Below are 23,893 nucleotides of genomic sequence, written 5' to 3'. Positions count from 1 at the left end.
TTTATTCTGATAAATATGTTCTATCAATATCATTCAACTTCTTTTATTCAGGGAAACATGTGGATGTGCTTTGCAATTTCTGTATATCAAATATCATATTGTATTTCATTTTTCCTGCCGTCATAGTAAACTATTTTAATACAGACATTTGAAATCTTCTGATTGATAAAATCATTGGGTATTTAAATTCAATATAACATACATCTTTCAGGTAAATAAATTTCCAAAAAATTTATACATTCTTGTTTTTTTAAAAAAAAATATATATATATTAACCAAGCCACCAGTATGCAATTTTTTGAATAATTGTCAAACTACCCCTCAAAAGACCCCAGTAAGTAGCACGTTGAACAAGGGATAGAACTCTGCAGTTGTCCTCCAAGTAAACTTTCAGAAATTTTCTGATTTAGGTCTAAATAAGTAATAGAAAATAATTCTTAAAAAATGAATTAAGAAGTCATGTCTGTTGATGAAAATTTTGTATATGCGTTTAAACAGCTAATCGGTTGCAACGAGCTTTAGTTCTTCGGATAGCAATTGCATGTAGGACTGTGGTCATAATATATCATGATACTAGAGCGGCGGAGGAAACTTTATAACAGAGCAGGTCTAAGGTAGCGCAAGTGCATACACTCATTACATTTCTCAGATTGTTTGAAAAACATGTCTTATGAATAAAAATCTTTGGAAATGGTAAGGGTGCAAATTAGATCAAGCTTATTTAATATATAACTGACAAAATTTCCAAACGATTACCATTTTTTCCTTTCATCTATTAATCAGTATCACAGATCAGAATTACCATTTCTTATTAATTGTAATCTGCATTTCAAACCATACTATCATCAACAATTCAACAACCATATCAATGTAAGTAAAACCTAATATTTCCTAAAGTATAATTTTCCTCTGATCTCAGATTATAGGTGAATGTTGTTTCTTTATTCACACAGAACCAGAAACTACAGAAGCATCAACAAGTGCTGACATCTTATACAGTATGTATCTCCTTAATTGTTTTAAAAAGAGAAGACATTTAGTTATGATTCAACTGGAGAACATCCAAATAAAACGAATGGTTTACTTTTTCTGCATGGAATGGTAACTCGTAAACCAAGGATGGATCTTTGTTAACATTGATTTCATAATTTTTAATAGAGATATTCAAATCGACAAATAAATTTGCAGTGATGTCAATTTTACATATGAAGTAACATCCATAAAACACGTTTATGATTAGGTAGTTTTTTTTTTACATGGATGAACGATTCATACATTTCTTAGACAGAAAAGATTACTGTGTTATATACCTAAGAAGCAAAATATATTCTCAAACTACTACTTGAAAAGAGGAACATTCAAGATGTGGCCTTCAACTCGGCATTTAGACATATGGACGACATTCTATTAATTAACAAAAGTTACTTTCATTCATATGTCGACTCAATATATCTCAGTATACTCGAAATAAAAGACATCTGTTTCACATTTTGATATTTTACTCGAAATAAGACATCTGTTTCACATTTTGATATTTTACTAACTATTAATGATAATGATCAGCTAACAGCTTAACTGTATGACAAACAAAATGACTTCAGTTTTTCATCATCAAATCCTTTATTTACATGTATGTGGTAATATGACACTATCATCTACACATGATGTTTATTCGAGATGCAAGAGCATGCTCTAGTACCATCAGTTTTAACCGAGACAGACTACTAGCTAATAAGTTGATGTTATTGATGTCACAGGAATTTCAACAATTTCTTTTAAATTAAGCAAAAATTCTATGGTTATTTTTTATGACTTTGTTTGCAAATACAACTTATCGTCGCTCATATTTTGACTGACGTGTATCATACCAATTGTAAAGCCGTAGTTTTTATACTAAATTTGACTATGGATTATTCGTAATACATAGGACTCACTCACAGTAGATGTGACCGGTTGTCAGTGACGACTACTTTCCCTATGCACCTGATCCCACCTCTGGTGTTTCCAGGGGTCATTAAATGAGCTGTTCTTAATTTTGCATTGTTTTTAAGATTTATGGGATCGATGATTGTTTGATTTCTTTACCTTTTTCATTTTCAAATATTATCCTTCAACAAATTTCTATTGCAAATTTTGGTTGAGGTCAATATAACAACTGAATAGTAAAAATGTTATTTAATGTTACTACGTACGATAGCTTACAACTTTTAATTTTACTTAATGCTAAAACAAACCAAATATATTTACTACAGTTGCTTTTTCATCGGTAATACCCGTCACTTCTCTGCTTTTTATTGGAGTTTCCTGCTTTAGGTAGGTTTTCGACTTCTGGATATCTTACTCAGAACGAGATTGTCTTACAAATGTGCCTAATGCATATTTAATTTCATTGACGTTATCTTTTTAAAGTATTTGGATGAAAAAAAAATTAAGAAGAGCAGAGGAAGGTAAACATAGTTATGCATATATCTCTGTTCAAAATTGAGAATTCATTTTCTTCGGCACACAATATGAAATAAATGTACATGGACGTGTTTCAGTATAAATGTGTTCCTTGTTTTACGTTGCGTATACATTTTACAGTAAAATCACTCAATTTCCTTTGGTCAAATTATCGTGATTGGAGAGAGAAAATATCGTTTCGAGGGAATTTGTTTTCGTGGCTGAATTGAAGAAAATAAATTAAAAAAGAACCGATATTATAAAATATAATTTGAGTATGTTTAAGGGAAACGAGTTTTTGGGTCCCTGCATAGCACAAAGTACAATGAAAATTACATCGCTACAAAATTTAGTGATTTCACATTGTAGCAAATTTCAAAGATACATTTGATCATAAGATAGATATTGTGGTATGAAACCAACATGTAATTAAAATGACGAGAACATTTATTAACTCTTTCCTAATCTGACAATACCAGAGATTAATTTTCAAGTCTTATTTATTCTTTCAAAATGTAAAAAAAAATGAACAAAAAGTTTTGAATTCGGTTTATAACGGTAAAAGTATCTGTAATTATATTATTCTGACTTGTTATCCACAGAGACACAGACGCCAGGAAACCAGCCATTGTTAAACGTCGAGCATACGTCTCCAGGTACTCTACGATCCCATCAGACAATCGATGTTCCTAGCGAGGACATATATGCTCATACAACATCTGGAATTTACAACCATTTAAGTCTTAGAGTACAACTTAGCAAAATATCTATTGAAAACAGCAAAGGAGAAAAACAATCTCACTGCCCGTGTCTGTCTCCCGATACAATCTCTGAACAAAGTGAGGAAAAAATCCAAACAATAGGAAAAGAATCAGAAACAGGCATTTATACAGACAGCGAAAATTTAGAGGATATTTATTTTGACGTCAGTTACACAGGACAAAATTTTAATGTTTTACATGAAGACAAATCATTTAAAGGCACGTGTTCCTTAAAATCAGGTTCAGATGTAGATGATGGTGAGTGCTTGAACGTGAATTACACCGGACAACATTCCATTAATCTAGACAAAACTGAATTGCTTGAACAAACAAATTCTTCGAATTCTGAATTATACGTTGATGACAATTTCACAGATTATGTTAATTGTGTAGATATTCAACAACTGAGTGATTCTGTTGACGATTTATATACTTTAAGAACAAATTTAAGCCCCTTTTAAGCCGCCATTAGGCGAAAGCTTAAGGATGGTTTTTCATCCTGTGTCTGGGACATTGACAATAAGCATTTTGCATACTCGTTCCCCAGCTGTTAACAGCAATGCAGCAACAACCATAATTGTAAATAGTGTATCTGTCCTTTTTCATTGACACAAGATACGAGGGCCTTGCATGACCGTAGGAACCAGGGAATGGGCACGGCGGGCCGTGCCCCCCCCCCCCAATAAATTTTCCGATATATAGGTTACTATAGAAACTATAGCTACTATATGCCTGTGCCCCCTCAATAAAACGTCTGATGACGTTTTATCTTACGGGTCTGCCTTGTGCATGTGTTCTCAATTGTACACTTTATCTGTTTATGTGTATTTAATTATAATCTAATACATATTCGTGAAGAAATGGTATTTATAATTGTATATAAGAAATGATATATGATTATTTCACAAATTTTCTTTGATTAGTAAGTTATAAGTTGTTATAAATGCATCATTTATTTCACAAGAAATTTTAAATATGCAATTTGCATACTCAGTATCCTGCATATCTCCAAATTCAAAGTTTTGGACAGCTCTGTCGATTTATTTGAAGTTTTTGACACCTAATAAGCACATGATATATGAGATCTAGCAACGATAAAATGCAGATGGACACAAAACTGGACTCGGAAGTTGTAAATATGGTATAGTGGTATAGTTGCATTTATTAAATGGGTAGGGGGTGGGGACAAGAGACTGTTACCCATTTGATTTATTTAATTTGGGTAACAAGCCTGAAAGATAACTCTGCTGATCGATGGCTGATGGGATGTGTCGGGCTTGGACACCACTTGTAAATAGTTCAGCTTACTCTTCCTGCTTTTTACTTTACCACCAAAACCAGTGTCAGTGCACGTTTTTGTTTACCTTCTTCAAATTGCCGCGCGAAGCCATCTTGTTGTCAAAGACGCTTTCCTGGTAGAAGTTGGCACTAAAATAGCTCGAAAAAACTGTAGTATTCATAAGTTTTTATGTATATATATATATATCTAAAAGTAACTATAAATAATTATCATTTTTCACACTAGTCAAAAACTAGAACGGGGCTATTTGAGTCATGTACTGGTTTTTCATATGACCAGATAAATAAATCTTACAGTTACAAAAAAGGTTTTGTCAACGAAGATTAATACAGTATGCCGTGAATAATTGATAAACATTCAAGGGAGATATAAATTCTCGGCCTTATTACTAAGATCAAAGTAAAGTTTCTGTTTTCATCAGCTAATGATAAAAGTTTCTGTAAACGTTGAATCCAATGAAGTCTATCATTCTTATATTCGCTCAGAACCAATTCATCACTTAGCAACAATAAACCACTTTAAAACTTATATTTTTACAATCTTGCAAAAAGACATAGATGTGTTGTGAGAAATTGGAAAAAAATTAAAAAATCCCGATAATATTTTTTATAATTAAAATTCAAACGTCAAACCAGATGTGCATTTCCGTAGATTATAGGTGTAAAACCACTCTCACGATTGCTGCACACAGGTCGTATTTTGGCTGACTTGTTTCATACCAGTTGTAAGGCCTTTGTTTTTGTACCGAACTGACAACGGGTATTTCCGTCTACCTGATCAATACATAGGGCTCACGGCGGGTGTAACCGATCAACAGGGGATGCTTAGTCCTCCTACGCACATGATCCCACCTCTGGAATTTCCAAGGGTCCGTGTTTTATGATCACTTCACATACTTGTATTGTTTGTTGATTTTTTGAGATTGATCACTTTGTTATCCTTTCCGTTAACATTTGAGCAACTGGAGATATTTTGGTGTGCACTTTGATAATGATGAACAAAGTGAATTGTATCTTGCAATGTACAACTTTTATTAAATGAATTTAGTAAATGATAAAAAAATGTATAAAAAAAATTATTACGTTTAAAATGTAAAATTGTACACCTAACGAGTGAATAACATATACATGTATTGTACATTATGTAGAATTCTCTCAAAATATCGTCATATAACAATTGAATAACTATCGTAAGTAAAATGTAAATGATGTTACAGAATAAGAGAATAATAAAACTGAATCAACATTTTTTCCCTTAGATACAAATGTTGATTGCTATCAATGCCAAACCCTAGAATAAAAATTATATCAATACTAAATACGAATATCATACAACTTTTAATTGCATTTAATGATAAAACATATCCAGCTTATTTTCTCACACTTATTATTTCATCATTAATATCCGTCACTGTTCTCTTAACTCTTGGGACCTCCTGGATCAGGTATTTACTTATGATATATTATTACTGAAATAGCCTTCTATTAACATATATTTCTACTGAACAATCAATTTTATTAACACTGATTTTTAAGCATTTGAATGAACATAAGATCAAAAGCAAAATGGTAACCAGTTTCTGTATACATCTTTCTTAAAATTCTACCAATCAGATAATGTTCTTTAGGATGACGTATGAAATAAATGTTCCTGTATAAACGCGTTGCTACTTGCATATTCAACAAATTCAAAAGCACATTTGTTTTTCAAATAAATAAATAAAACAACAAATTTGACATGTAAAGGTAAACAACATATTAATAATTGGACTTTGCTTGACAGAATATAGCATTTAATATTTTTTTCCTATTTTAATTCTTGAAAAGTCTTATCTATTCGTTCAAGTTGTTTATAAAATGACCTAAATATTTTAATTCGTTTTCTTAAGGTAAAAGTGTTTGTAAAGAACGTGTTTGACATTTCATTCACAGAGAGACAGACGCCCGGTGATCAACCATTGTTTAACGTCGATGAAAAGTGCTCTGGTACTACTCAATAACCCCATCAGTCAATAGATTTTCTTAGTGAGAACATATATCTGGACATCTGGAATTCACAACCATTTAAGTTTCAAAGTACACCTAAGCAGCTTATCGGATAGTTACAGCTAGAGAGAAAGATCCTCTCACAACCCGAACCTTTCTCACGATATTTTTTCTGAACAAAAGTGAGGAAAGAATCCGAACAAACGGGAAATTCAGAGGAAGCCCCTTTGATGAGAGGCACGCAGGACAAAATTCAGTTGTTTTGTATGATTCATTCCTAGAATCAAATTCAGACGTAGATGATGTTGAATATTCTAACGTGCATTACACAGGATGGCATTCTATCTTTTTATACCGAAATGAATTAATAGAAAACACAGATTCCTTGAACTCTAAATTTACCTTTTATGATGATGCTTTAGCAGATTATGTTAATTGTATAAATAATAAACAAAAATCATTATTTAAAAACAATGAGGCGGGATCAGGTGCCACGGGGGAGTAAGCATCCCCTGTCGACCCTACACCGTCGTGTGCTCTTTGTCAGAATCGGGTAAACGAAATCAAACATTTTGAAAACTATCTGAATATTTTTTTCATACAGAACTAAAAAAATATCACTTTTGATTTACCTAAAAAGTCCGATATTATGATAAAATACAGAAGTGTGAATGACCACTAAAGTAATTCTCTAAAGAATGCAGGCTTCAATGAAAATACTCAGTATTTAGGGAATCAGATACACTGTAGTAGGAATTTAGTAATTTGATACAGAGAGTAGGGACAAAATTGTTCTTCCTTAAAAGAATACTCCGTGATTGGGAGGTCGTGAGTTCGAATCACGGCCACGACTGACCTAAGTCGATAAAAAAAAAATGGGTAGCAACTGTTCCTTCGCCATGTGCTTTGAAGTGAAAGTACTGGGTCCATTAGATGAGCCCTTAAAAACCGAGGCCCCGTGTCACGGCAGGCGATGGCACGATAAAGATCCTTCACTGTTCAATGGCCCTGAGTGCTGAGTAAGGGTCAAATTTAAAGCCCTCCACCGGTATATGGTGACGTCTCTATATGAATGAAAAATTCTCGAATTGGACGTAAAACAACATACAATCAATCAATCAATCCTTAAAGAATACACGGAACTAATTAAAAAGGAAAATGCAGATGTGACATGATTTGGACTGAACAATCACAGAAAAGCAGATGGTGAAGGTATATTAGGCCATTCCAAGTTTTTTTCCTATGTTTAGCGTCCGCATGTGCTTTGGTTTTTGTTACTTCAGAGCAGAAAAACAAACATAATCCAGGAATTCATTATATTGATGGAAACGTTAGAATCCTGTCATTTTCTTTCAATATTTGTAGAGAGTCTGCGAAATTAAGTATTTTATTATCATAAACTACCTCGATTTAGTAAAGGTATTCATCTCTCTATGAGAAAAATATAAAAATGAAATCAAATTGTTTGAATGTTATTCTTTATAGTCTAAAGTTCATTTATCAGCTTGTGTTGTTGTTGTTGTTTTAGATAGGTAGATAGGGTTTCGAAAGACACATCTGTATATGGGGTTTTTGTCTCCTAGTTGATTCGATATGCAAGAGCATGCTCTACGTATGAACAATTTCTAAAACATGGCAGGCTATTGATAAACATTGATGAACCAAGAATATCAACAGTCTCGTTTGAAGTCATCACTTTTGCAAATTTTATGGTCGATACAATGACCTTGTGAGAAAATACAACCTATCATTAAGTCAAATGTTGAATGATGTTCTTCAAACTAATTGTTCGGCCATTTTTTACACCCTGAATTGTCTACGGATTTTTCCGTTTTTTAGCGATTGTGACAAGGATCACACGGTGGATGTGACTGGTCGACAGGGATGCTCATTCCTCCATGTCACCTGATCCCACCTCTGAATTATGAGGCTCCCGATTTGTTATTTTTTAAATGGATTTTGAGCTTGAATACTGTTGGTTATCTCCACATTTCATTGACGAAATATATATCCATATTTCATTGTTAGAGAAAAAAAAATTTAAGTGATCTTTTCATTTACAGACATTGAAAATTAATTTTGAAAAAATTGGATGTGTAATGAATTTTGTAAGCAGTAAAACTCTTCCATTGTTAAAATGAAAGATTTACCAACCAACTCTGTTTCTATCTCCGATCATAATTATTCAACCCAGATAAGGGAACCTGTGATATATGGCCGGCACTGATTGATTGATTGATCGTATTTTGCTTTACGCCGAATCTACAGTATCACGGCCATGTTTTGGAGGGAAAGATCATTTATATAAATTCTTATTTATAATTCATAAATATGATTAATAATTTCTTGTTATTTTTTTTTTTCATTTTTAAGTTTCTCTCGGGGCCCCCAGTAAGCCTACTCTTTTTCGAAAAACAGAAAAACGATTTTGCGTATCAAGGAGGTAGAAACATATCTTAAATAATTTTCCTTCCTTTACGTCAGTAATACAGAACGGAGGAAACCTTATAAAATCTACAAATTCTCACAAAAAGAACCTTTTATCTTGATTTAATCAAGAGGCTAAAGGACCACAATGCTTTTCTGAGTCTCGTTAGCCCAGAAGATGTAAAAAAGTAAAATATTCTGTACTCTTAAACATTTTGACTCCATTTTGTGGAAAAAAGCTAGATGTTAAAGGAGTTACAATTTATTCAAAATCAAATCAACACGGCATTGGGATGCTTCAATATCATTACGATCATCGAGATAATTTGAAGATTTTTGTCCAGTACATATGTTTTTTGTAAATTTTGAATCTATGATTTCGGCTCAACTCTAACCCCAGGGCCTATATTTTTCAAAAATCTACATTATACAGCTTATGTATGTTTTGCTTATTTGTAACACATGTGCTTGTGGACAGGATCCCCCCCCCCCTTTGAGTATTCACCCCAAGGATATTTTACTTGTCTTCTTTCATATTCTAGTACATATCTACGATTTATTCCATATGAAAAATCCAAAAATATCTTAGAATTAACGTTTTATGTAGAAAAAAATCATTCCCGCAGTAAAATAAAATACCACAGGTATGTTCTTTAAAAAAAAATAAAACGTCAATTCTCCGTTATGTTTGGGATTTTTCATATGGAATACATTATTCAGGAGTACAAGTGAAAAATGTAGTGTTGCCAAAAAACATTGATTTTATGGATGGCAGTTTATAACTGGTTAAGCAATAACTCTGTCTGAACGATGGTAATCGGTTAGAAAATATGTAAACAGTTAGTCGGAAGAAACTAAAATATACCGGTATTTAAATTTGAACGTAGTTTTCTTAAAATTCATTTAAAAGACTGTAAATAAAAAGAAATAAAATTAAAAATATAAAAATAAAATTTATCGTTTTACCTTAACTATTTAGGCTGATTTTGGGGTAATTATTGCTCTCCGGATTGAGATCGCGGTGTAATTGGTCAGTTTATGAAGTATTAATTACTGTTTTAAAAAACATCACATGTGGCATCTAGAAATGCCACATAAATTACAGAGACTCTCTCCATATAGTGGTGAATTGTTTCTGTTATAACAAATGCTGCTTGTAAACTTCCACATCCTGGACAGAAAATTTGCTGAAGAGGGTGTGGAAAGTTGGTTCAGTGTTGATACTTTTTATCCTTGAGTATGATATATTTTTTAAATAGCTTTTGTAGGACGTTTAAGTTATATCTGTCTTTTTTTCCTCCTTTGAACAAAGTTATAGTTACTCCCCTTTTTAAGTGCATCGGATATTTTTCAATGTCTAGGATAACGTTTAACAACTCGACAAAAAATTCTAGAATAATATCTTGCACAAAACATAGGTGTTCAATGACAAGTTTGTCAAGGCCAGAAGCTTTACCGTTTTTCATTTTCTCCATTGCTTATGTAACCTCTCCTTTCCTTATTGTAGCATCACCAACTTTATCAAAGTTTCGATAGGATTCTTCCTTCATGTTAATTACAGATAGTTCTACGTGTTCTTCGAACCTTTGATCAAACAATGGGTCGTCTGTCTTTGCAGCAAGTGTTCTGTAGTGTTCGTACCATGCTGTACGAATGATATCTGGATCTTGAATGACTACCCCGTTGATCTGCAATTCATGAGATGTCCATGATTTCTTATTCTGGTTTTTGATAGTGCGATAGAATAAGCCCATATTCATTTTTACTTATTTCTGTAGTTGATCAAGTTTGTTATTCTAATTCGTATTGCCTTTTGAAGTGCATTTGTAAACTCCCTTTCTGCAGCTTTATAATCTCTGTAGGATTAACATTTCATGCCACGTGGCCTGTTCTGTTCAATCCATACTGCTTTTTTCTGTCCATTGATGACATGAAGTTTCTTAATATTTCAGTATTTCCAGTATTGCTTCAGATATGATCGATATTTCTTTCTTGGAAGTGATTGTTTGGCTTCATTCAAAAAGATACTCTTTAGGTCACCTATATACTCATCGATTTCATCTGTAGTTTCCCCCATCAAATTGGTTTTTAGATCCTGTAACCCTTTCTAGATACACTGTGTATATTATAACATATGGTCATGTAACTCCTTTCCAATTTTTGCATGTACGTCTTTTTTTCTCTTAATTCCATGAAATGTTGGAAGTGCTTTCGGTAGACAGATATTCTAAAATATCGGAAGATGATCTGAGCAGTTAAGATGATTTCTTCTCAAGAATCATTGGGCAGATTATCCCCAAACTTACAAACAAGGATGGAGATATGTTGTAGATTTATAATTGTTCAAGGCATCACCTTGGGGCAAAGGGCATGGTCTCAAGGTCACTTCAAATTTGACCAAAAAGTACGTTTTGTTAAATCTTCGATATTTTCTTACTTTAGGGACAGGGATCATCTCTTGTCAGTTGATGCATCTTAGGACCTCAGACATGTATCATGTTGACTTAGAAGTAGGTCACAGTGACCTACTCTTTGAATTTTTTCGACATTCGTTTCAAATTGTTTAACAGGCATATTTTAGAACTTAAAGACCTATGATCATCAACCTTTTTGTCGCTTGATGCATCTTGGGTCCTCGGAGTATGTATATGAAAAGTAGGTCACCTTGACCAACATTTTGAATTATATGGCTTATTTTTTTCAAAACATTTAAGGTATTTAGATTTTAGAATTTAGATTTATTCTAGACCGATAGAAAAGTACATACACTATTTAAACGGTTAGGAAATTTAATTTATTTTTTAATCAGTAATGAAAATTGAAATACAATTCTTTTTTTTCCTTCTCTCATTGAACATCTTAAAATTAATGTAGTTTATTTTATCAATATTTTGTGATCTTATTGATAATTTAAATAATTTTTTTTAAATCAAATCAATGGCCAGCACTTATCATCTAAATTTAAACTGAGTTTGCGGAGACTATGTGTTTGTACATGCTTGACCACAGCCTATTGTTCCCCTTAGGTAGAAAATCCTTTCAAATCACATAGAATATACAAAAAAATGCACAGTCACAGGTGTCTTCGCGACACATGTCTCCATCTGTGGCACGTGAGAACAGGTGCCCGCGATTACAAGGATCAGCGCAATGATTAAATTTTATCTGACCAGTTTACACTGATTTTTCTAAAATTAAATGTTGTATTAAATCTTCTCTATTAATTCTAATTCACGTGTCTTTATGAGTTTTACCGAGACTAAAATGTTAAAAATTATTTGATTTGGGTTTACGGTCACAGAGTATTCAATCTTATTACACAGAATTACACAAAGAGTTTTTTTTTTTATTATTCTTTTGATTCATATTTCCAAAATGTCTATTACATGTATCTGGAAAATAGGTGTAAACCACAGCATACGTGTTTACGATATCTGGGAAACATGCGGGAACTTACAGGTTGATTGCTTCCATATTGGGAATCCAAGTGGAAACCACTACTGCATGTTTCCACGGTTTCCCATATTGGGAAACTTACGGGAACCACAGGTTGATTGTTTCTATATCGGGAATATATGTGGAAACCACTATGTGGTTTCCATAGAATGGAAACTATATGGAAACTACTGATGTCACGATTCCCATATGTTTCCATCGGGTTTCCAAATTTGGGACAGACATACTTTATTTCCTCTATAGTATAGAGATTGGTTCTATCATATTGAAAAACATTTAAGGTCAACAGTGCATAAGTTAATAATATATTACAGGTGCAGTGAAGACAAAAAGTTCACGTTTTTTTTCTTTTTCCCAGTTTTGAAATTTCAAAGAGTTTTTATCTTTCACTATAAAAGATTTTTCGTGTCCTTAAGCATCCCTGTAATGCCGGTAAAAACCGACAATATAAAGGTGGTCCATTCCTCTTCTGGGATGATTCCATCTTTTCTAGACCTTAGAAGATTATTCACTATAATAGTTTCGGACTTGTGCGTGAAATCGACATATATGTTGACTGGTAGGAGTTAACAATCAGGGTCATAAGATGTTCACGGCTTTTAAACAGATTTGGACAGTCTAAGATAAAATGTAAAACGATATCCTGTGTACTTTTTTGCACAATTTGCACACTACTTCTTCTTCCGTCTCATACGTAATTGAAAGATTTATGAGTTCGAATAGTTTCCAAGTAAATTCTGGGTGCTGGAGGCTAAGCATCCAAAGTGGATGGGGTGTAAGTCCTTGATGTATTTCCTCGAAACGATTTAGTTCTGGTCGGCCTCCAAGTGAGGTTCTCCATTCATCATAAGAAGAAAGGTTTACAAGATTGCTGATGTACTGATTCCAACTAAGTTTTGACGGTGTTTCTCTGTTGAGGAGGTACCTCGCTGAAGAAGTACTCTATATTGTAACTTTTCATTATCTTATAAATACAGTCTATAGATCCGCGTTTCCTTTGAAGTGTATTATCAGAGAAAGAACACAACCTTGCAATAAATAGACGCTTAGAAAAAATGTGTAGCTAGATCTACAAAGACGTTTCCAGAGAAGTAGCTGGTTCTTCTGAATAAGCTTTTTGAATTTTATGAGTCCCAACGAGTACATAGTGCATGGTGATGGAGATTGTCGATCGAATCCTTGAATCCTGCGTGCTGCAAATCTTTGTAATATTTCAAGATTCTCTATTGATTTCTTTGAAATAATTGTCCTCACCTCGCAGCCATATAAGACGACTGGTACAACAACAGTATTCCATAGTTTGGAACTTAATCGTATTGTTTTCAAGTTTCACTTCATGCTCTTGCATATCGAATCTACTGAGAGATATACAGATCTTGTACGATTCTCCAATTCAATAGGAATACCTTTATCATGGATTTCATTGAACTCAGTGTGAATCGTGTCTAAAATATTATTTGTTCACGTCAAAGCCAATGCTCTGCAACAACAAAAAATATCGCTTTCATCTAACAATAAAGGCAATGGGAATAAATTCCTTCGTTTCAGCATATATCTCTTGATATTGTCGAAATAAATAGCCTCAGAAGAGTCTTTATGTGTCTGAAAAATTCACTTTTTTTAACACATGTTTCACCTAAATCAATGTAGACAGCATAAAACTGTTTTTTTCCTCCTGTAAAAGACCATTCTCAAAGCTTTTGAATACAGTTTTAACATCTAGGGTATTGAAAAGTTTTTTTTATCTATTAAGGATTTATATAGCATAAAATAAACATTTCATGCTGAGGCAATTAAAGTCATGAAAACATGAGTTGAGTTATAAAATATATATTTTGTTCCGTATCTGCCTTTTTTGTCCCCCGCTTTCACTGAAAGTGGAGGATATTAATTTGGATCTGTCTGTCCGTCCGTACGTCCGTCTGTATTTCTGTCTGTCTGTAACACTTTCGTTTCCGCGCGATATCTCGAGAACCCTTTGAGCTTTCGCAATGAAATTTTGCATAGCAAATCCCTATGGACTAAAGAAGAACTCTTTTAATTTTGAGGTCAACAGGCCAAAGGTCAAGGTCATAAATTCATAGATTCTGTCTGTTTTAACACTTTCGTTTCCGCGCGATATTTCGCGAGTTCTTCAAGCTTTTGCAGTGAAATTTTACATAACAACTCCCTGTGGCCTAAGGAAGACCTCTATTGATTTTGAGTCAAAAGGTCAAAGCTCAAGGTCGTAAATTCCCAAATTCCGTCTGTGTGTAACACTTTCGTTTCCGGGCGATATCTCAAAAAGCTTTTGAGCTTTTGCAAAGAAATTTTATACCATAACTCCGTATGGTATCTCTCGCCCCTTTCAAAGTGTCCCACCCAAATTTTTTTTTTATTTATTGTATATTTAAAAGTCGCTTGGCACTATTTTTAGCACAGGGGCATGTGGAGAGTTATTACGTATAATACAGGTTGTCGGCCAACTTTATATTCTAATTACATCTATTAGAACTATTTAGTAAAGGCTAAAATAGACAATATGTAATGTGTAAAATCTGACAATATCGAACGTGAATATAAACATTATATGTGACCTAATGTTTGCATTTAATCAGACTTAACTCAATATGAGTCATATTATGGAAATGAGTAGATCAACCTTCTTGTTACAAAGTCAAAGAAGCATAACTCTTATGACATTATCATTATTGACTTTGTGTGTGACCTAATGTTGGCCTTTAATTTGCTGTATAATCAAGTGCCTCCGTGGTCTAGGGTATGTTGCTCGCTTAGCAAGCGAGAGGCCCGGGTTCGATTCTATTTTTCTTTTGTTAATGTTTTTTTATTTTTTTGGATTTACTAAATGATACTATTCAACATGTGAAATGAAAAAGTTATGATGTCTGGCGTGTACAAACTCATAAAATCATTATTACAGTGTTATAAATATTCTGTATATTAAAAAGAAACTTCTATACACATATTAAAGAATAAGCAATCAAATCTTTATATCCATATTGGCATTTTTTTTAAATTTGCTTCAGTATACATGTATACATTTAATAATTCTACAAATACAGGGGTCAGTGCCCCCCCCCCCTCCGAACTGCGCATGCTCTTCTTTTTTCTCTAAGCAGGGGACACAAATTCTCTGAATTAGCTTGTTTAATTAGATCACTATATAACAGAAAAAATATTGAATAAATGATTATAGTTACATGGATCTATAACGTGTTGAAGATTTTTGTTTGTAAACGTTTTCTCCTAAGTACCTTAGTGTTTCCTCATAATGAGAAATGTAAAAATAAAGGGAAATAATCTAATTATGAAATAAGTGTTGAGATAGCGATGTATTAATGAGTTAAAGAGAATATTTCTTAATTTAGTATGTTTTGGAGTGATTCTAAGGAAATATCTAAGTTTCATGCATTACATACTAAAAGCCGATTTCCGGAGATTAAAACAAGGAACAGCAAATAAATTCACTTAAAAAAATTGTTCCTAAAACAAATAAAATCCAGTATTTATATTGTAGTCATATAATATAATGCGACTGAAAGTTTTTTGTTTTGTGTACTCTTTAAGTGTCTCCATGTTTTCTTGCCAAAACCTAACCGGAGATAATATATGTCGATATGGGTAAGTGTAGTGTTTTTTCGCGGTAACTAGTTTTCAGTATACAAGCATGTCTTAAAAAAATATAGTTATTATCAACATTATTTTGTAGAATGACCATGGTTTGTTGTAAGGATTTTAAGCAAGTCGGAAATATGTGTGTAGGTATGTGATCCAACCATCAAAAAGATCTATGTTTACTTTTAGACTTATAATATTTATATTCTGGTTTATGTCTCTGAAATGATATTTATTATGAAAAACAGATAACTTCTGCATGAGAAAAATAGGGAAATCTCACCTCATCGCTTTAATTGAACACATTTTATTTTGAAGAAATATTCGATAAAGTTCACAAGATAAAACGTATTTTCAGAATGTGACCCGGGTTATAGGGGAGCTAACTGTTCTGTGACCTGCCCAACCAACTACTTTGGACAGCGATGTAGCCAGAAATGTGACTGTTTGCCATTTCAGTACTGTGATGCTATGAGTGGTTGCCAATGTAACGAGACCAGTGCACGTTGTCCAGATTCTGACGGTATATTTTTAAAATCCATAATTAGTAAAGAAGTAAAAAAGAAAACGACTCTGAATTTTTTACCAAGAGTTTATTCTGACGATGCAAAACACTTGCACCTTCGGCAATGCTTCTATAGGACAGACTTTGCAGATACTCTGTTTTAAGCATCGCTTATTAATTTGCATATTAATCTTAGTTGTTTGACAAAACATAAAAAAATGTTTGATTTTTTCCTCTTTGACATTTATTGCATGTTTACAAATTTGAAATTTAAACTCCTTAATCTTAGAAACACCATAAAAATGAACACGAAGTGTCCATTTTTTTTCTTGGATTAAAAATATTGATATCGTAATTGAAAATTGATTTTTACTAATAATTGACCAATAAGGATTCGTCTAAGGAAAATTAACTTATCTCCAGTGGCATTGATGTAATTTCTTTTTCTCTTTATTAAAAAAAAGAAACACAGTTGAGAACAACAGGAGAAGGAAAAATAGGAACCAATTACCAATACAGTGCGTATTTCACAACTTAAATGAAGGTAAACCTAAACATTATTAGGTCGATTTTTTAAATGAAGTTTTTAATTGTAGATATTGCCCCTACTTCCAATACCTGTGTCATCCATGGAGCAATATCATCAACTCCGTCTTTTATTGCCTTGATTTTTATCGCAATCACTTGCTTAAGGTATCTTGTTTGAAGTTCAGAATTATATGAAATATGAAATGAATCCATCTAGATAAACGTACATTTGAAAGTATTTTTGCATACTTTTTTTTAGATTTTGAATGAAGGATATCAACAATGACTGAAGCAAGGTAAACATAGATTTAGTTAAGTTGATACAAACATTATATTTCCCTGAATGCATTCTCGAAACCGAAATCTCTGTGAATAAAACATCAGTTTTCGCTATGTATAGAATCCTTATTGACAGTGATATGCGATGAGGATATAACACCATTTTATAGATATTTCTATGAAAGAAGAGACTAATTACTCTTTTTACAATATCGAAACAATGATGTTTTCTCCCATGCATATCTCAAGTATTCACAAAACATTGTAATACAAGGGTAAAATGTGACTTTTTTATTTACAGAAAGAAGTTAGGGATGATCTTTCTTTTGTGCTATAAAACTGACAGACAGGATGTGGAGAACAAAGAAAAACAAATAAAGAATCAAAGAGCTGAGAATGACTAAGCTTTAGGTCAACTTTGATTTACAATACTTCTTAAAGTAACTTTTAAAAGCAATCAACTCAAAATAGACTAGTATTTAAGATATGTTTTCAGTGCAATATGTAGTTATCATTCCAAACAAAATGACGAAAGTCCCATCTCTGAACAAAAGGAAAATATGTCCAAGATTTAAACTTGTCAGTATTACATGCAAAGCTATTTATCAGAGCACAAAAGATAAACCCTCTACTAATTGAACGATGGCAACAGTTGTTTGTATTCGTTTGTTGGAATAATTTATATCTTTCAGCAAGAATGATATTATTCAATTAAATTTCCAGCCCTTGAAAAGGAATGGATGAAACTCTTTATAAAAGGGCAACAATCTGAAATAGATCTTCTTTATATGTGCTTCATACAGCAATATTGATTTTTATAACAGTTTTCGGAAATTCGAAAGTTTACAAAGATGCTTAGGTGCTCTTACACAACATAGTTCCTTATTTGTATAAAATATTCAGTTTTTTTTTTAAAAAGGAACTTAACATCAAATGTGCAAAAAGATACAAGTACACACATATCATTTTTTGTCTTAAGCGATATTTGTTGTGGATTGCTTTTTTAAAATTGTACTTCATAAAAATATTGATTCAAGTCATTTAGTCATTTAGTCAAATAGTGAGTATTTCCTCATTTTTCCTTTATATAATATTATTTTTATAAAATGATCAGGAATTTTGATGTTTTTTGATTGGTCTATACTACTAGTATCTTTCCTGCGGTGGACCACACATTGAGTTCAATTCAGAATGAAGTTCCAGGAGATTTATTTTGGTTGTTCATCTCAACCAAACATAGACTTGCTTACATGTATATTTTTATCAACCAATCAAATTGCATGTTTTAAAGGTTAGGTTGTGAACGTATCCATGACAGACCGCTAGTTCAAAGAAACTTTAAAAGCTATTGTTTGAATATTTATTTTTTCATAATATTGTTTTCTACTTTTGAAACAGTTGTTTAACTGCCGAAATCTAATTATGCTGATTGCTTCTATTTGCTATATAGACAGGAACTACAATTTGAAAAATGTAAAATTCCTGATTATTTCTAATTAATAAAATGATTATTGACCTTGAATTCGGTGACTCGTGAATGTACTCTTCACTATATATACAGACCTGGTCAGGTATTGGTTGACCCGGCCTTCGGTCTCGGTCAACCAGTACCTGACCAGGTCCGTAAGTGCAATTAAAGTAACATTGATTCTATTATGTTCTTACACAACCTAGTTCCTTGGTTGTTTGAAATATTCAGGTTTTTTTTAAAGGAAATTAACATTGAATGTACTAAAAGATGCTATATTGCAGGTAAATTGTATCTTGCAATGAATTTCAATAAATTTATTTTTACTTGAAATTTAGATTTGTCATTTTATTACTCAACTTAACCCACTACCATGTGATCTATTATTGGCAAGATGGTCATTTAAAACTGTCAATAAATGCTAAAATGAACTTTAATTTCAGTTGCAATATCAGCAGGAGAAAAAAATTAATCACTGAGAATGATATTTATTACACATACGTGTGGTATTGTATTATCACTATTTTTTTTCTGGAATATAACGATTGTTCAGTGCTTGTTCACTTTCAATCCAAATCCCATCCAAATCCGACAAAGTTTAAGCACAAGGTATGAACAATGCTGCTGTATGCAGTGCAGAATGCATAGACTGGTAAACACTAACAAATGTTCTCTGCCTGTTATGTTCAGCTGAAGGACCATGAACCCTGACAAGATAACTTTATATATTTATATATCCAAAGTCTATCAGTCTATGAGCAATAATAATAATAACTAGATGCGTTTCTTGTTGCTAGGGCAACAAGTGGTCTTCCGACCGAACTTTTCTCCAGAACGCTATGCTATCTCACTTTATTTAATACTTTATTGAAGGTATTTTTTGTTTGCGTTTATGTAACACAGTCTTTCAACATAGATCATAATTATTAAAGGATTTCTGTAGAATCTCTGTTAACAAAGCTTTAAAAAAAATAAGCAAAAACTATCATACATGTCGTCACGGAGAAAAATATTATTCATAACTGAAAAAAGAGAGAAACAATCTCCCGCCCCAGCAGGATTCGAACCCGCAACATTCGAGAAAGTTTGGATAGGTCATATCTTTGCAATAAATACATCAATCAAAATGATGAAACCATACATAGAATTCTTGGAAGACTTTCTATTAACCCTGTAAATATCAAAGAAAAATATTGAAAAACAAAAAAGTTGCAAATTTAACATTTTTGAATTCACTTCCGTTCGCAACCGGAAGTCCGAACGACGAAAAATAAAGGTCGATCACCATATCTCCATTTGATGCTTTATCACGTCAGTGAGTTTCAATTTCATATCTTTAGCCGTTCTCGAGAAAATTAACGGACAAAATTCCATTTAAAAAAAACAAATTTCCCCAAAAATCGCGAACGGAAGTGATTTTTCAAAAAATGAAAAACATGTCTGGAGATATTCTCACGATGCATCTTCCCTGAAAAAATCTTTGAAATCCGTCCACTCACAGCTGAGATATCGGCCGTACTATGAAAAAAGAATAATAATAATAACTAGATGGTTCTCGTTGCGAGCAACGAGTGGGTCTTCCGTCTCATTTTGGATAAGATTAGTCAAGATCTTGACTGAGATATTCGTCTGTAAAAATTGAAAGGATGCTTATTGTTTAAAACATTATTCTGAACATCTTTTGTTCATTATTGCTTATCAAAATATTTTCCCTTGTTGGAGGTGTCAAAGATTTAGCATTCTGGCCCCTTATTACGTAACATATGATCAAAATTTTATAATATATAGTTGCAGAATGTAAAGATATACATTTTTGCTTCAGTAATTTATAACAAAATATTCATCATTAAAAAGTTATAGATGAAAGACTTTCGGCCCTTCTGAGCCCCTAATTTGAGGGGTCAGCCCCTTTTTCTTGATATCAAATGAAAGGTCTTGTGATTTTGAAGTTTTTTTGTTCAACAACTATTCAGAAATTTCCTTTCGTTTAAGAGTTATATAGAATAACAATATTTAGGGGCCAGCCCTCCAAGTCCTTAATGGGGATGTCTTGCAAAAAATAAAAGGGTGTATATTGTTTAGAACATTATTCTGAACATCTTTTGTTCAATATTGCTTATCAAAATATTTCCCCTTTTCGAGATATAATGTGTCAAAGATTTAGCATTCTGGCCCCTTATGGCCCCTTATTACGTAACATATGATCAAAATTTTATAATATATAGTTGCAGAGTGTTAAGATGAACATTTTTGCTTCAGTAATTTATAACAAAATATTGATCATTAAAGAGTTATAGATGAAAGACTTTTGGCCCTTCTGAGCCCCTAATTTGAGGGGTTAGCCCCTTTTTCTTGATATCAAATGAAAGGTCTTGTGATTTTGAAGACTTTTTGTTCAACAACTATTCAGAAATTTCCTTTCGTTTAAGAGATATATAGAATAACAATATTTAGGGGCCAGCCCTCCAAGTCCTTAATGGGGATGTCTTGCAAAAAATAAAAGGGTGTATATTGTTTAGAACATTATTCTGAACATCTTTTGTTCAATATTGCTTATCAAAATATTTCCCCTTTTCGAGATATAATGTGTCAAAGATTTAGCATTCTGGCCCCTTATGGCCCCTTATTACGTAACATATGATCAAAATTTTATAATATATAGTTGCAGAGTGTTAAGATGAACATTTTTGCTTCAGTAATTTATAACAAAATATTGATCATTAAAGAGTTATAGATGAAAGACTTTTAGCCCTTCTGAGCCCCTAATTTGAGGGGTTAGCCCCTTTTTCTTGATATCAAATGAAAGGTCTTGTGATTTTGAAGACTTTTTGTTCAACAACTATTCAGAAATTTCCTTTCGTTTAAGAGATATATAGAATAACAATATTTAGGGGCCAGCCCTCCAAGTCCTTAATGGGGATGTCTTGCAAAAAATAAAAGGGTGTATATTGTTTAGAACATTATTCTGAACATCTTTTGTTCAATATTGCTTATCAAAATATTTCCCCTTTTCGAGATATAATGTGTCAAAGATTTAGCATTCTGGCCCCTTATGGCCCCTTATTACGTAACATATGATCAAAATTTTATAATATATAGTTGCAGAGTGTTAAGATAAACATTTTTGCTTCAGTAATTTATAACAAAATATTGATCATTAAAGAGTTATAGATGAAAGACTTTTGGCCCTTCTGAGCCCCTAATTTGAGGGGTTAGCCCCTTTTTCATGATATCAAATGAAAGGTCTTGTGATTTTGAAGACTTTTTGTTCAACAACTATTCAGAAATTTCCTTTCGTTTAAGAGATATATAGAATAACAATATTTAGGGGCCAGCCCTCCAAGTCCTTAATGGGGATGTCTTGCAAAAAATAAAAGGGTGTATATTGTTTAGAACATTATTCTGAACATCTTTTGTTCAATATTGCTTATCAAAATATTTCCCCTTTTCGAGATATAATGTGTCAAAGATTTAGCATTCTGGCCCCTTATGGCCCCTTATTACGTAACATATGATCAAAATTTTATAATATATAGTTGCAGAGTGTTAAGATAAACATTTTTGCTTCAGTAATTTATAACAAAATATTGATCATTAAAGAGTTATAGATGAAAGACTTTTGGCCCTTCTGAGCCCCTAATTTGAGGAGTCGGCCCCTTTTTCTTGATATCAAATAAAAGGTCTTGTGATTTTAAAGACTTTTTGTTCAATATGTTTTAACAAAATACTTTTATTTAAATTGTTATTATAAGAAATGTCTCTAAAATTCACTCATAAATCACGTCCTAAATTTTGACCCCTACCGAGCTTCCATACTTCGCACTTCCGGAAAATTTGAAAACCAAGGTGCACAACTAGAACATGTCCTCTATCACCACTGAAAGTTTCAGCACTCTAGCTTTTGTCGTTCTTGAGTTTTTGTGCAGACACGAAGTCTATCAAAAAATCGATCAAAGGGCGATAACTTCCGACCGGAAGTGATTTCTCAAAAACTGAAGCGGCGTTATAAACTTCAGATAGCAACGCATTAACCCTGAAAATTTGAAGCAAATCGATCGAGCGATCTCCGAGAAATCTTCTGCACAAAATCGGTAAGGAAAAAAAAAAGAATAATAATAATAACTAGATGCGATCTCGTTGCGAGCAACGAGTGGGTCTTCCGTCCGATTTTTGATAAGATGAGATACGAATTTGACTGAGATTTTCGTTTATGAATATATAAATAGTGAAAACATACAATTTGCTTCAGTTATGTTTAACAAAATTTTGATCATTATGCCACCAAAAACGCAATATCTGATGAAGATTTTAAAATATTTATAGTAGCAGATCGTGAAGATGAACATTACTGTAAAAAGGTTATAGATGAAAGAATTTTAGCCCTTTTGAGCCCCTAATTCGAGCGGTCTTGATATCACATGAAACGTCTTGTAATTCTGAAGACTTTTTGTTCAACAACTGTTCAGAAGTTTCGTTTCGTTTTTGAGATATGTAGACTTGAAATATTTAGGGGCCGTCCCTTTAAGTCCTTATAGGGGCTGTTTAGGAAAAATTCAAAGGATGCACATTGTTGAGATCATCATTCTAAACAACTTTTGTTCAATATTGCTTTTCAAAATGTTTCCCCTTTTCGAGATATAAAGCTTCAAAGATTAAGCATTCTGGCCCCTTATGGCCCCTAATTACGTAATATTTGATGAAAATTTTAAGATATAAAGTTGCAGATTGTGAAAAAGAACATTTTTGCTTCAATAATTAATATCAAAATATTTAACGTTAAGGAGTTATAGATGAAAGACTTTTGGCCCCTCTGAGCCCCTAATTTGAGGGGCTAGCCCCTTTTTCTTGATATCACTTGAAAGGTCTTGTAATTCTAAAGACTTTTTGTTCAACAACTATTCAGAAGTTTCGTTTCGTTTTCGAGATATGTAGACTTGAAATATTTAGGGGCCGTCCCTTTAAGTCCTTATAGGGGCTGTTTAGGAAAAATTCAAAGGATGCACATTGTTCAGATCATCATTCTAAGCAACTTTTGTTCAATATTACTTTTTAAAATGTTTCCTCTTTTCGAGATATAAAGCTTCAAAGATTAAACATTCTGGCCCCTTGTGGCCCTTATTTATGTAA

General features: G+C 32.6%; 1 protein-coding gene across 1 annotated transcript; it reads left to right on the top strand.

The window, feature by feature from the left end:
- Nucleotides 1-15,900: 15,900 nt before the first annotated feature.
- On the top strand, nt 15,901-18,274 carry LOC133196070 (protein draper-like). The gene is made up of 7 exons (XM_061332017.1): nt 15,901-15,992; nt 16,081-16,133; nt 16,345-16,509; nt 16,956-17,009; nt 17,088-17,184; nt 17,279-17,315; nt 17,600-18,274. Exons 1-6 carry the CDS (start codon nt 15,901-15,903, stop codon nt 17,283-17,285), a joined length of 468 nt encoding a protein of 155 aa, XP_061188001.1. The 3' UTR covers nt 17,286-17,315; nt 17,600-18,274.
- Nucleotides 18,275-23,893: the final 5,619 nt, after the last annotated feature.

The sequence above is a fragment of the Saccostrea echinata genome, unplaced genomic scaffold (genome assembly GCF_033153115.1).
Source record: "Saccostrea echinata isolate AGI-Se365-2 ecotype Australia unplaced genomic scaffold, CSIRO_AGI_Sech_v1 ptg000030l, whole genome shotgun sequence".
Taxonomy (NCBI): domain Eukaryota; kingdom Metazoa; phylum Mollusca; class Bivalvia; order Ostreida; family Ostreidae; genus Saccostrea; species Saccostrea echinata.
Note: the sequence above shows the minus strand (reverse complement) of the source record. Positions and strands in the feature narration are given on the sequence as shown.

Coding starts and splice junctions, on each gene's coding strand:
- LOC133196070 (XM_061332017.1), top strand. CDS start 15,901: ATGCGACTGAAAGTTTTTTGTTTTGTGTACTCTTTAAGTGTCTCCATG. Junction 16,510..16,955: donor ACGTTGTCCAGATTCTGACG/GTATATTTTTAA, acceptor ATTAAAAAAAAG/AAACACAGTTGAGAACAACA. Junction 17,010..17,087: donor AGGAACCAATTACCAATACA/GTGCGTATTTCA, acceptor TTTTAATTGTAG/ATATTGCCCCTACTTCCAAT.